This window comes from Pteronotus mesoamericanus, unplaced genomic scaffold, assembly GCF_021234165.1.
Source record: "Pteronotus mesoamericanus isolate MK-2021 breed Mesoamerican mustached bat unplaced genomic scaffold, CSHL_Meso_final contig_163, whole genome shotgun sequence".
NCBI classification, from domain to species: domain Eukaryota; kingdom Metazoa; phylum Chordata; class Mammalia; order Chiroptera; family Mormoopidae; genus Pteronotus; species Pteronotus mesoamericanus.
The window spans coordinates 3,439,703-3,454,796 of NW_026555064.1; the positions used below are offsets into that span (position 1 = coordinate 3,439,703).

At 34.0% G+C, this 15,094-nt stretch overlaps 1 protein-coding gene across 2 annotated transcripts in view; it reads left to right on the forward strand.

Annotated features, from left to right (window-relative positions):
• The window catches only part of LRBA (LPS responsive beige-like anchor protein), a 520,386-nt gene that overhangs the window by 55,891 nt on the left and 449,401 nt on the right, over positions 1-15,094 (forward strand). For both annotated transcript variants that reach the window (XM_054562615.1, XM_054562626.1), the window contains exons 5-13: positions 2,696-2,791; positions 6,568-6,689; positions 6,776-6,902; positions 7,612-7,731; positions 9,739-9,885; positions 11,392-11,589; positions 11,766-11,899; positions 13,552-13,660; positions 13,968-14,120. In XM_054562615.1, the coding sequence (XP_054418590.1) occupies positions 2,696-2,791; positions 6,568-6,689; positions 6,776-6,902; positions 7,612-7,731; positions 9,739-9,885; positions 11,392-11,589; positions 11,766-11,899; positions 13,552-13,660; positions 13,968-14,120 (1,206 nt within the window). The remainder of the gene's footprint in view (positions 1-2,695; positions 2,792-6,567; positions 6,690-6,775; positions 6,903-7,611; positions 7,732-9,738; positions 9,886-11,391; positions 11,590-11,765; positions 11,900-13,551; positions 13,661-13,967; positions 14,121-15,094) is intronic.

Sequence of the window (15,094 nt, forward strand, 5' to 3'; positions counted from 1 at the left end):
AACTAAAATAGCATTTAGATCTATACAGATTCTTTTGCTATGACCTGAGACAGATGTGGACTAAGAGAACTGGGTGTTCCTGGAAGGAATTTGGTCCTTCTTCAAATCGTTATCCTTCACTGTACATTCAACATTTTTTGAGGAAAAGTGTAAGGACAGAAAAATAAAAGTTTTAGGTAGCAGCACCTAGCTTCTCTTTCTGTTGACCTGAGGAGTTTACCTGTGGCCCGTCAATGCGAATGTGTGGGTTATTCGGTTGTGAGTAACCCGCAGGGTGAACAGAAGCTCTGCAGGCAGTGGGATCCGCCTCCTGAGACGCAATGTGGTGGTCCTTTGCCTTGGGTAATGGTGGTGGTCAACGTGTTTATTCCTTTGAAGAACACTGGCAAATATCTTTTCCTTGTTTGTTGCGTTTCTGGGCTTATTTTAGTGCCCTTTAGAGATGGTCCACAGCAGCTACTCAGCCAGCTAATCCTTAATACAGTGTTTAGCTCTGGTTAAGCGTATTTAAATTTGTGCTTTGCAATTATACACTAATTTATTGTATTAAAATGGTTAGACTCTTTACCTTGTTTGTATCAAACTCTAGTTCTCTGGCTACTTTTAAGATTTTGTCACTGATTTTCAGCAATTTTTGTTTCTTCATATGGTTTACCTTGTGTTTATCCTTGAAGTTCTTGAATCTGTGAGTTTTAATATAATCATCATCAAATTTGGAAATATTTTGGTCATTGTTCAATTTGCTTTTTGTGCCTTCCTCCCCACTCCAATTACACGTTGCCCTCTTGATAGTGTCTCACAGTCACTGAGATCTGTTCACCTTTTTTCCCCAGTCTTTTCTCTTTATCCTTTACTTTAGATTGCTTTAATTGCTATATATTTAAGAGAACTAATCTTTTCTTCTGTACTGTTTTTTCCATCCATTAAAAATTTCAGACTATTTTTTGTTTCTGTAAATTTTAGATTTCAGATATTTCTATAAATTTGGTTCTTTTTACCATCTTTCATTTTACCATATTCTTTCATGTTTTCCTTTTAATCTTTGGGATTATGTAGCATATTTTAATAGTTGCATTAATGTTTTTACATATAGAAATAGTGCAACAATGGGCATGAACATTTAAAAAAATTCTTGAAACATGAGCACTAACTTATGTTCTGAATGGCTTTCCCAGTATACAGTGCCTCAGCATTGTATGGAGAGGAATGTGCTTATCTCAATATATTTTTTTTTTTGTTGTTGATTGGTTCATAGGAAAGGGAACTTTGAGGATAGGGAATACTGAGGAATGATTTCTCTAAACAAATGTTACAATACTGTATTTTTATTTTAGACGCAGAGTTTTTTGTTATTTCATTTTGGAATTTATTTAAAAATCAGTGATTGTAGTTACTTGTTATTACATTTTTATAATAAGCAGTGTGATTAATTAAAAATTTCTTGATCACTTAAAAGTGAAGATTTCCACTCTTTTGGACAGTAATAACGTAGAGCAGCTATCAAGTAAGATGAAGGGAAGCCAGTGATTTCACCTGGAGTTTAACATGGTTTTGAACTTTTAACAAAGGGGACTGTACAACACTTATTTAATGGTGAAATGATTAAAATGATAATGGATAGCTGATTGTCCTTTGCTTTTCCTTGTAAATGTAGATGAGTTTCATTTTAGCTGTTTGTTGTTTAATGCATTAGAGGAGATTATGGGTCAAAGAGGCATTCATCAAAGCAATGTAATGTTACAACTTTTATAACATGCTGTGTAGTAGAGGCTCACTGTAGAATGAAATATGATAGGGCGATTTGATCCATCCTCAGAGGTCAGGAAAGGCTGGCCCTGAGGATGTGAACACTAAGATGAGCCCCGAAGGGTGGGTAAGGGTTGCTTAGTCACCGGGGAAGGACGGAGGGTTAGGGAGAACTTTTTTGAGCACAAGGAGTAGCTTGTGCTCAGGCACTGTCTTGGGAAAGAGACAGAGAAGGCATTGTGGATGGCGAGCAGAGAGAGGGAGGTGGCGGTGGAGAATGAGGCTAATGAGGTAGGTGGAGGTATTGTAGACGAAGTAGCTTGCGGGCAGTGCTTGGGGTTTTGGCTTTTGTCTTAGAGACAGTAGGAAGCTACAGGAAAGATAATAATAAAGGTGAAAATGTCGTGGTTAAAAGCATGGACTCTGGAGTCAGACTGAGTTCCGATCCCACCCTTGTCACCTGTGTGACCTTGGACACATTCCTCTGCTTCAGATTCCTTCTTTGTGAAGTGGGCTAATAGTTCCTAGTGTGGTTATAAGGTTATAATATTTTATTTTTAAAGTGCTCTTAAAGGTAGAACACAGCAAGGATTATTTATTTGTGAAAAAAGTGTTTTAAAGAGGGCTAGGTGGTAGGTTGATTCATTTTGTAAGGTTAAAAGACCATCTTTGCTGTGGTGTGGAGAAGAGTTTCAAGTGTCAAGTGATATTCGCTCATATTTACCGAACATCTCATTCTTCTTACAGCATTAAAAAAAAGTGGCATAGAGTGTTCCTTATTTTTTTTCAAGATAGGTGAAAGTAACCTTTCTCTGGTTATTTTTATACTTTTTATCTTATAGCGTTATTTGGTTGTTCTTGGATAGATCAAAGTATGAGTATATGAAAGATAGGTACTTTTGTTTTATGGGGAATCACATGGGTAATGAATTGCTGATTCTTTTCATAGCCTCCACACGCCGGGAAGTTGCTGTCTGTGTTGAAGCACGTGCCTCAGAAGTATGGGCCTGATGCCTTCTTCAACTTTCCAGGAAAGAGCGCTGCAGTAAGTGAATCTTAGGACATCCCTTGGAGTTCTTCCGTTTCCTTCCTCGAAGTACAGCCCTGTAAACCCTTCTGACAGGTTCCAAATTAGGTAGAAACTTCTTTGTACCACCTTAATCTTCACAGCAATTGTACATGTTACTTTGTACTAACAGTTTTAGAGGTGAAGAAATAGAGGCTCCAAAAACTTAGAAAGCTGCCAACTCACATCTTGGGGCAGCAATGGAGTAAGAGCCCAGTTCTTTTTAACATGGTCATGGTGTCTTAGGGATTTCTCTCTGCATTTCAGATACTTGTGTGTAACACTTTCACTTTTATCTTTATTTAGTGTTACAGTTCTTTATTTCTGTTTCTTTTACACCTGGTGTGCAGAATGAGAGTAATTCTTTGAAACTTTCTAGCCAAGTTTTCCTGACTTCTGAGTTTCCATATTATATCAGTCTCAGCATTCTTTAAGCCATTGATAAGTTAATAAATAAGATAATTATGTATGCTAATAACATCTGTAATGTTTCAAAATTATAGTATATTATACAATGTATATATGTCATTTATGGAAGTTTTTTTTAAACCTCATTATGTTGCTCTGTCTGTTACAAACAAACATTTTTTTTTTTTTTGAAGATATTTCAGCCTATTTTCTTCCTGAGCCTACCTTTTATTCATTTTTTTTACCTTGGTTCTCTCAGTATCTTGTTTGTTAGATTCTAAGAAAAGTGTTTTAAAAGGGTAACATTTGAATCTTTTACATACAATACACAGCTTTCTTTAGAAAGTTTTATTGTGCATGTTGTTTTTCCTTAATAAGCATTTTAGATTTGAAGCTTTCCAGAATAATTTGACTCTGTTGACATTGAACTTATCATTTGTTCCAAACATAAAAATGTGTACACATAAGAGTAACCTTTTTTTAATGCATGTTATAATTTTACTATTTATAATTCTCTGAGACTGTAAAGTGTCCATTCCACTTCCTTGCATGTATCTTGAAAGTTGGGCAGTTAACCTAAAAAGTTATTGGAACTTGAAGAGAATAGATTTTCTTTTTAATCATCACCTGAGGGTATATTCACTGATTTTTTTAGAGAGAGAGGAAGGAAGGGAGGGAGAGCAAGAGCGAGAGCAAGAGCAGAGCAAGAACGAGAGATGAAGGGGTGAGGAGAGAGGAAAAAAACAGAGAGAAACATTGATCTGTTGCCTCCCTTATACGCCTGGACTGGGGATTGAACCTGTAACCTAGGCATGTGCTCTAACCCAGGCATGTGCTTTGACTGGAAATTGAACCTACAACCTTTTGGTGTATGGAATGACACTCCAACCAATTGAGTCACCTGGCCAGGGCAAGAATAGATGTTTTAAATGTATTCAGTTACTTATATCTTTCCTTAAACATAGCTTTTAAAGGGAAATTACGCCCTGGCTGATGTGGCTTAGTGGATTGAGCACCTATAGGTCACCAGTTCAATTCCCAGTCAGGGCACAGGCCTGAGTTGTGGGCCAGGTCCCCAGTTGGCATGTAGGATGCAGCCTATTGATGTTTCTCTCCCTCTCTGCCTCCTTTCCCCCATCTTAAAAAAATAAAATCTTTAAAAAAAGGGAAGTTAAAGTATTCATAGATAAATTATTTTTACAAAATTTCACCTCATTTTATTTTTTTTTTGGTGAGAGAACATATATACACACTGAATATGTATTCTTTTATTTTTGTTTCTTACCACATTCATTTTAAATCAGCCTTTTGAAATCTCAGTAGTATTATTACCTGAATTTGGCTCTATCATGTTTCATATTTTATGGAATATCTTGTACATGTAAAAGAATATATGTGTGTATATGATATATGTAAGTTGTGTATATGATAAACACAAAAGGTTGTGTAATATCTTTTAAAAAGTTTTATTGAGCTATAATTGACATACCATATAATTCACTGATTTAAAGTGTACAGTGAAATGGTTTAGCGGGTTCACAGAGCTGTGTGTGCGGCCACCACCAGTCAACTTTAGAACACGCCATCGCCCACCAAAGGAAACCTGCACTCGTAAATGGTCACTGCCTTTTTCTCCCAAGCCCCAGGCCTGGGTACCCATTGCCTGGCTTGCTTTCTCTCTGGATTTTTCTATTCTGGACAATTCATACAAAAGGAATCATAAGACATCTTTGTGATTTGGATTTTCTCAGGATACTGTTCTCGGGGCCCATGCTTGTAGCATGTAGCAGTACCTCGTTCCTTTTTATGACGAATAATCTAATGTAAGAATTGAACACATTTTGTTTAATCATTCATTAATTAAAGGGCATTTGAGTTAGTTTCACTTTTTTGGAAATGCTGCAATGGGCTTTTGTGTATAAGGCTTTGTGTGTGGACATACGTTTTTATTGCTCCTGTGTGTGTACCTGGGAGTGGAATTGCTGGATCATATTGTCTATGTTTAACCATTTGAGGAACTTTCAGATTGTTGTCCAAAGTGGCAGAATCATTTTACAATCCCAGCAGCAATTTATGAGGGTTCCCATTTCTTCACGTGCTTGCCAACACTTGTTAATGTCTGTCTTTTTTTATTATAGCCATCATAGTGGGTGTGAAGGAGTATCTCACTGTGGTTTCGGTTTGCATTTCCTTAATGGCTTATTTTACATGTCTTTATTGGCCATTTGCATGTATTCTTTGGTGACATGCCTACAGGTCCTTTGCCCATTTTAAATTTTCATTTCTTTATTATTGAATTGTGAGAGGTTTTTATACTATGTTCTGGTACATGTTCCTTATCAGATACATGATTTGCAAATATTTTCATTATTTTGTCCTTTCACTTTTTTGGTGGTATCTTTTCAAGCACAGAAGTTTTTAATTTTAATTAAGTCCAGTTCATGTATTTTCTCTTTGGGTGCTTGTGCTTTTGGTGGCATAATTAAGAAGGATTTGCCTAATCCAGTGTCATGAAGATTTACTCTTTTTTTTTAAATGAGAGTATTAGTCAACTTCATACTTTGCTAGTAGATGTTGTTATCCCAGCATATATATTTTAAAAACTATTCTTTCCTTGTTGAATTGCTTTGCACGTCTTGCTGAAAAACAGTTGACCAGATATAAAGTTTATTTCTGGGCTCTCATTTCTGTTGCATTCACCTATATCTCTATCCTTATGCCATTGCCACACAATCTTCATTACAGTAGCTTTGTGTTGTAGGTGTTGAATTTGGTGGTATGAGTCCTCTAGCTTTCTTTTTATTTTTTCAAGGTTGTTTTGGCTTTTCTTGATCCCTTGCATTACTAAGATCTTTAAAATAAAAACTTAAATCAAGTGGTAGAGTCGTTTATGTTGTGACTTTTGAATACAGTTTAAAAATGTTGTGAAAAAGATGAACTAATTCTCTTCAATATTATATTTGCTGTTAAAAGTATCATGCTCCAAGCTTTTTTCTTTCCTTTTTTTGTCCATCTTTCTCTAGTCTATTACCTTAACATTTTAACAACAGAGTTTCAATCTGATATCACTACCTATCTCTTTTAATTGGAATCTCTTTGATATGTCATTATATGAAATACAGCAAACAATTTAGTGTGTCCAGCAGGTCACATGGAATGTTTCTATTGTTTAATTAAATACTGTTATTGTATATTTTGGAATATTTAGAAATTACTCTTCCAGGTAGAGACATGTAGATATTTTAATCAGGATGTAGAATAATATGTAGCCTTGTACAATCTCATTTTCATGATTTCAGTAAAAAATTTATCATGTGTGTCAGTAACTCGAAGTTTTTTCTTTTTAGGCTATTGCATTACCTCCTATAGCCAAATGGCCATACCAGAATGGTTTTACATTTCACACCTGGCTTAGAATGGATCCTGTGAATAACATCAATGTGGATAAGGATAAACCATATTTGTATTGGTATGTATTTCTGTTCTGTAGTGTTATCATCTTACTTTGAAAATGAGGAGAATACTTAGAGGTAAAATGAAACCTATTTTCTATAGTTTCAGAACCAGCAAAGGTCTTGGTTATTCTGCTCACTTTGTTGGGGGCTGTTTGATTATAACCTCAATAAAGTCAAAAGGAAAAGGCTTTCAACACTGTGTGAAATTTGATTTCAAGCCACAAAAGGTATGTAATCTTACAGAATTATAGTTATGTTATCAAGCTATGCTAGCTTTCAAGAGGCTTTGTTTTAATATTATTAACATAATATGGGGTAACTTACAACTCTGTTTAAACTGCTTCAGAAAATGAAGTATAAAATCACTGGACAATTGTTAACCTCTCTGACTTGGATAATAAAGAGTGTGATATTTACTTACAGAATTCAAGGGAAATGTAAGGTGAAAATATCAATGGCAGTTATTTTATTATTACTACTAGTAATAATACGTATTTTCTTTTGTACTTTAAAACTTATAGATTAATTAATGGTTGACAAAAAACTGTATATTCATACATAGATAGGTGGGTATGTAGATAGATGAAACAAATGTGACAAAATGTTGACAGTGGTGGAATCAATCTGTGGTGAGAAAGAGGGTGTTCGTATAAAACTTTAAACTTTTATGTGGTTTGTTTGAAAATTTTTATAATAAAAGATTGGAAAATAATTTAATGATTAATTTCTTACCCGTTGAGAGGTCCCTTGAATAAATATTGTTCCAGAGGTTGGATATTGAATTTAATGAAGTTAATCATTTTATTTTTAATTGTAATTTATTATTTAATTTTTACTTGTTATCATCAATGTAGTTGAGTTATTGGAGGAGTCATTCTCTCTCTCTCTCTCTCTCTCTCTCTCTCTCTCTCTCTGTAACTGTTCTTGTGTATCCAGTGGTATATGGTAACTATAGTGCACATTTATAACCGGTGGAAGAACAGTGAGCTGCGGTGTTACGTGAACGGTGAGCTAGCTTCCTATGGAGAGATAACGTGGTTTGTCAACACCAGTGACGTAAGTAGTTTGAAAATGTTAAAATGAAAAAATTATTTTAAAAACATGAACTTTTCAAGTAAGAAAATATATTTTACATTGAATATAAATTTTGGACTACCACGATGGTATGTTTTCATAATCCTAGTTTGTCTAGCATGTTAATATGTTAATAGAATAGACCTGTGTTAATATGTCACATAAGCTATTACTCTGTCCTTTTATATAAAATTATTCTGGATAGGGTAGAGATAAGGATTTATAGGTAACAGTGGGTTTATCTTGAAAGTGTGTGTCATTGGTCCATTGATCAAATTAAACTTGTGAGGTCTTCCATAGGGTTCTGATAATTTTTATGAATGAGTTAAGATAATGCATGCTTATAAATTTTCCATATAACTTGTAGGTAACTTATGTCATAATGTTTTCAGGATTTAAAAAGAGATCCACAGATCTCTTTTTAAATTTGAATATTCTTCCCCCCTCAATTTACCTTTTCAGTAGAAAGCTTAAAAAAATAACACATCAGGAAAGTGAATACAAACTGTATCACCCATTCACCATTAACTCCTTTTTTTATGTATATCCTATGCGATGTGTATTTACACACTGTGTAATGCTAATCTTAGAAGCTCAGGTTGTTGTTAACAGGTTAGGTTTGATATCAGCTCTTTGAGTATCTGTCACTTAATGACTATATGACCTTAATTAATCTGTTGGGCTTAACTTTTCTTTACCTAAAAATGAGTATAAAATAATACCTGTCTCAGAAGGTTAATGTGATGAAATAAATAAGATACTGTTCAAAAATCTACTAGAAACTTCTCAATAACTGTTCTCATTATTGTATTGTTTTCGTAACCTTTTTTCCCCTTAAATTAACCTTTATTGAGTGCTTCTTGTATTCCAGGCATTGTAATAATACTTTTATTTTCTGAAAGCCCTAATCTTTCAAGATAAGTACTATTATAACCTTCATTTTACAGATGAGACTGAAGCACAGAGAGGCTATTAAGTAACTTGCCAAGATCAGCAGCATGTGAAACACTGATTTGACCTGTGTGGTTTGTCTTTAGAACCCAAGTGTTGACAACTTTTTTAGGTTCTCTAATGTCAATATATATATATTTTCAGCATTCTTTCCAATGGTTTCTAGGTATAAAATGATACTTTTAAAGGGATATTAAGAACTTTACTTCTTACACTCTTTTGTTGTACACATGGGATTTTAAAATGTGATCTTTGCAACATGGATGTTTTTAAAAATTTTTTTATGTTAGAATAACATACACCTGCCTTTCTGCATTTATACATTCCTTTTGAGGGATTGCAGCTACTCCCATGACTTTACTCATCATCTATATCTTGATGTCTGCAAAAATCTTTCTCTACAATTTTATTCAATATTAAGAATAGTCATAAAATCAGTATCGTATATATATATTACCTTCCCCTCAATCAAAACCTTGGGATTTTCTTGTGTCAGAACACCAATGTGGTGCAAAGCTTAGTATTTTGTTAAAAATATAATTTATTTTATATTTTTGCACAGTTGTTTAGTGCAGAAAAAAATCGGTCTTTACAGTTTTAACTTCTCACCAAACCTACGGTACCTGTTGGCAGTTGCTTCTGCATCCACATTAGCTCACAGAGAAGGCAGATTCATTATGTCCCAAAGTTAGGATTTTCCTCCTTGCTCCAAAACCTGTTCTTCTGTCTGGTTCTTCATTGTCCAGTTATGAACCGTTAGAGTCCATAATGATTTCTTTGACTCTGTTTCCTACATTTATTTTTGTCATCAAGTTTTGTTTTTTGTACTTTGGAAAACGTGTCTTGTCTCCTTTTATGTCCTGGTCACTGCGACAGATGGGAGTGACAGAGGTGTAATGGCTAAGTGACTTGTTTCAGTCTACTCAGATCATAGTTCAGAATGGACAAAACATTTACACCAATATAGATTATTATTTCTGGAGAAGGTGATTTTTTTGTTTTTTTTTCCTCTAATAGAATCTTCTGTTTTCTTTACAGACCTTTGACAAATGTTTCCTGGGCTCATCAGAAACAGCAGATGCTAACAGGGTGTTCTGTGGTCAGATGACTGCAGTTTACCTTTTTAGTGAAGCTCTTAATGCAGCTCAGATTTTTGCTATTTATCAGCTGGGCCTAGGATACAAGGTACTTGACTTGCTATTCACTGCTCACCCAGTGTTACTGGGTGATGCATGGGGCAACTTACCTGGGTTATAGACTGTTCGCGGAGTAATCAGGGACACCACGGGAAAGTCACAGGAGTCCAAAGGGTCCTTCAGTTTTTTGAGGGAAATACAATATACTTGTCATATGTGGGGCACTAGCTCAAGTTTCAATTTTGGTTCATGCTGCATTTCTTTTGATGATGTTATCCTTGCACAGCTAAGTTTTCAATAGTTGCTGTGATAAAATACAAGTACCATGGGAAAATCAGTGTGAAATAGGAAATGAGGATGAAGTATGAAATCTGATTCCAAAGTTGGAGAACTTGTACAGTGACCAAGATGCATATACATCCCATTAATACTTATTGAAGGAAACGTTGTTTTTTTTCTTCAACTTGTGCATTAGTGTTTACAAATGGCTACTAAATTGTTAAAATCTAAACAATAATGTTCAATATTTATTTTGGTCTAGAATGCCATAAAAAATTACTGAGATGCTAAGAATGTCATGAAGCAAGAGAATTTGGGAAAAGTAAATTAGGCTCTTATTGATCTACTTGGTTTTAGGGAGTCGTTTAATTTCTGCTCTGTTCCTTTGAGAACAAAATCAACTTTGAGTTGATTTACTTATAATTATAGTTAATAAAGTGTACATATATAAAATTACCATATGATTGAGCATCCATTGATGTAAATATCCAAAATAATCGAAAGCAGGATCTGGAAGTGATACTTGTATCACCCATGTTCACTGCAGTGCTGTTTGTGATAGCCAAGAACTTGAAGCAACCTAATTGTCCATAGACAGATGAATAAAGAGGATGCGGCACATACGTACAATGGAATATTATTCAGCTTTAAAAAAGAAGGAAGTCTGTCACATGCAGCAACATGGATGAATCTTAAGGGCATTATGCCCGTCACAAAAAGAAAAATACTCTGTGATTCCACCTAAACGCGTTACATAAAGTAGTCAGACTCCTAGAATCAGAAAGTAGAATGTGGTCGCCAGGGGATGGGGGAGGTAGAAATGAGATGTTCAGTGCATGTTGAGTTTTAGGTTGGCAAGAAGGAAAAGGTCTAGAGATGTATTGTGCAATATGTGTATAGGTAACACTGTTGTACTGTACACCTAAAATATTTAAGACGGTAAATTTTATGTGCTTTTTACTACAATTAAAGGAAAGAAACAAAGACAAAATCCAGTGAAAAAAGAGACACAATACATTCTGTGGGGGAAGACACTAAATTTCACATTTTTTTTTAAATGGAAGATTTTAATGTTAAGTTAACTTGTTCTCCATTATATTTTTCACATAAATTCAGTCCACTTAAGAAGTAATTAAATATGCAGAGCTTTTCCTAGCTGATAGTGTTAGGAAAATGATCAGTGGTATGTCTCCTTAAATTTTTAATATCCGATGATTTATATCTGGATTTTCTTTTTTGTGGCATTCTACTTAACTGTTCTACTTTTTATTCCTAGGGGACATTTAAATTCAAAGCAGAAAGTGACCTGTTCCTTGCTGAGCATCACAAACTTTTATTGTATGATGGCAAACTGTCTAACGCCATCGCATTCACGTACAATCCACGCGCTACAGATGCCCAGCTTTGTCTCGAATCATCCCCTAAGGACAACCCTTCAATTTTTGTTCATTCACCACATGCACTCATGCTCCAGGTACTAGCTAGAATCTTTGAAGGATACTTTTAATGGTAAATTTTGATGTGTTACAGATGTGTATTTGGTAGCTTCTATTAAATAGGCAGTGTACCATCTTATTGTTCCTGTTATGCTTTATATTTATTTTGGAAAAGAAATCATTGAAATCTTTATGGTGTCTTCTGTTTTATAAGGATGTGAAGGCAGTTTTAACACATTCCATCCAAAGTGCTATGCATTCAATCGGAGGAGTACAAGTGCTGTTTCCGCTTTTTGCACAGTTGGATTATAGGCAGTACTTATCTGAGGAGGTCGACTTGACTGTATGGTGAGTGCCTTTATTTTTGTCTTTAATTTGATGTGAGTTATTGTCATCATCACTGAGCTGCACAATAATTTAAAGAAATTTGTGAACTATAAGTATTGTTACATATCCTTATCAATAATAATAGTATTAATTTAAATTCTTTATCAGTAGGAAATACAGAAGCTCTAAAATAGTTGTTGTTTTTAAAAGTTAGAAGTGATAATGGATTTATCAGAAATAAATGCATTTTTGTCTAACATTCTAGTTAAACATTTAAAATTATTATTTGGCGGTGATTTATAATGGGAATTCAGCTTTTCATATTTGTTGATTGCATGTAATTGAAATCTAAAAATTTTGATGATGCTGTGTAATAGGTGATTCAGTCTTTTTCAATAGATTGTATGTTTGGCACATTTGTCTCCTCTGTTGAAGTGTTGAGTCCAAAAAAAGGCAGAGACTTATGAATCTAGGACAAGTTATAAAACTTTGGAGAGCATGTCTAAATGCAGTTTTCATGGCTCTAATTGTGAAACTATGTATAGTAAAATAATTTGATTTAATTTATTACTTGAGTAATTTAAGGGAATTTGCATTCTCTCTTTTTGAAAATCTCTGATTTCTGCTTTTATATATAACTTGAGGTCTATTACCAGTGTATATATTTAATAATGTAATAATGTTCTCCAGATTATTTTTAGAGAATAAAATGAAATTTGTAAAGGATTGAAGTATCAAATCTCGTTTTTATTGATTTTAAAAAATTAAAATGATCCTTGACATATTATGAACTTAATTTTTTTTGAGTCCTGGTCTGAAATCTTTGTTACAGGGCTTAGTTATTATTTCCCTTGGCTATTTTGTTTTTAACTTTTCCACGTCTTTATTGGAACTGCTGATAGGTAAAAGCAATTTTGACTGCCAGTCATGTTTTCTCTTTGTGGGAAACTCTTAGAGCTTTTGAGAAGGAGGTAACAGCTGACCTTATGTCATTCCATTGCAGGTATCTCTAAAAGTTGTGAGGATGGAAGCATGGCTATTCAATTTTAAGAGTCTTGATTGCCTATTGAAAATTCTGATTTTCCTGTGGGATAATGAACACAATTTTTAACTTAGTGTTTGAGGATTTCACTTTGTTTTCAACTTTACTTTCTTACCTTCCCCTTTATGAACCATTTGCTCTATTCATAGTTGACCAGTGTGGAACCCTAAACATTTTGAGGAGTTCTAGCCTAGTCTCTTTGCTGCATATTTGTTTTTTCTCTGTTTGGCCTATTATCCTTCAAAATTGAACACACTGGCTAATCTAAGTTTTGTCTAGTCTTTAGTGCCTTAATATACTTATGTTAACCATTTTATTACTTGTTTTTCATCATTGCATATTTCTATTTGTGTTTCTTAGAAACATCATGTTTGTCATGATGTTTCTAAGTTATTCACTTACTAACATGTTTGTGATAAAGTACAGGAAGTAAATATTTGAGTAAATTCTAATCTTACAATAAAATTCTAGTCCTGGAATAATGTTGAGGCAGTTTTAGTAGAACTTCAATTTCCTTGAAATAGAGAACTTTTATTAAGATAAATGATAGACTTCATCTGTTTCACTTTTTTTTTTTAAAATGCATATGCTTTTTTTTTTTTAAACCATAGTCTTTTTTTTCTTATTCCAGTTCAACCTTGCTGGCTTTTATCATGGAGTTGTTGAAGAATTCAATTGCCATGCAGGAGCAGATGCTTGCCTGCAAGGGCTTTTTGGTAATAGGATATAGTCTTGAAAAGGTAAAGTATGAAATCCTTTTTACATGTTTGATTCTTAATTTGCAGGCCATGGACTTGGTCTCCTAAGTGGCCCAGGAATTCTGTCTGCAGGAGTCTCCTTGGTCATGTAAAGTCACCTAAATTAAAATAAACTGTTTTACCTTGCCCCCATTGCTTTATTAGAGAACTTAACCACTTTGGTTAAGTCGTATGGCATCTTTAACTTAGAGCATAGCCTGTGGGTCAACACTTTTCTGATATTGACAACCTTTAATTTACTTACCTTGCTTTGTGGTGTTAGTGACTTTTGAAATACCTTTCTTTGCAGTCTTCCAAATCCCACGTCAGCAGAGCAGTGCTTGAACTTTGCCTTGCATTTTCAAAATATCTGAGTAATCTGCAGAATGGGATGCCCCTACTCAAGCAATTGTGTGATCACATTCTTCTTAATCCAGCTATATGGATTCATACCCCAGCCAAGGTAATATGTATATTGATTTTGTTTTACTGTCTTCAGGTTTGTGTACGTGAATGATAATTGAGGATTTTTTTTATCCTTTTATGTGTTCTTATGTAAGATTTCAGCAGATTGCATTCTTTGACTAAATGTATTCTTTTAGGTAAATTTGCAAGTCAGTAATCTCTTCTTTTTTTTTTGTAAAATATATTTTAAAAACAGCTATAGTCCTTATTTTCTGTTATATTAAATACAATTTTATTTCAGAGAGACTTTGATTTACTAAATATGAATCAAAGTTGGACATTTCCAATGTAAATATGTTTCTGTAACTGTAGTTCTGTTCTATTGCAAATATACGTAGGTGTGTATATATTTCCATTTCTTAACTTACTGAGCCCTTTCCCTCTTTATATGCATATACCTTCCGCCATCACGATGAATTCCTGAATTTAATTCTTAAACTATTGAAATGTCACCCTTTCTTGGGGATGTCCATGATATACTGATCTCATTGAATCATTTTAATTTCACATTAATTCAAACTGTTAAATACAGTTAATTTGTACACAATTTGTTTGGTACCGTAACAAAAAACCAGTTACTTCTGAATGAACATGAGTGAACTTGTGATAAAGTATGTAAATTAAACCTTTGATAAAACCTAATGTTGTATTAAATTGTCCTAAAAATATTAATAGTGATATTGTTAAGCAGAGCTTGAAACAGAAATTTTTATTAAATTGCATAATTGCATCTGTCTAATCTACAATTTTTATTAGAAGTTATATTATTTCAAACCCATTAATTTCCTCTCTGCCCCCTCCCTCTCTCCCTTTTGGTCCACTTGCAGTGTTTCTCATTGTTTAGAATAGCACATACTTATTCTAGTTGTCAGAAAAAAATGTCTGCAGACTTTTTGCATTTCTAGAGTCATAGTATCTTATTTTCAGCTGGTCTTTTCAAATGTTAAAGAGAAAAACAGCTGCTGACTCTGA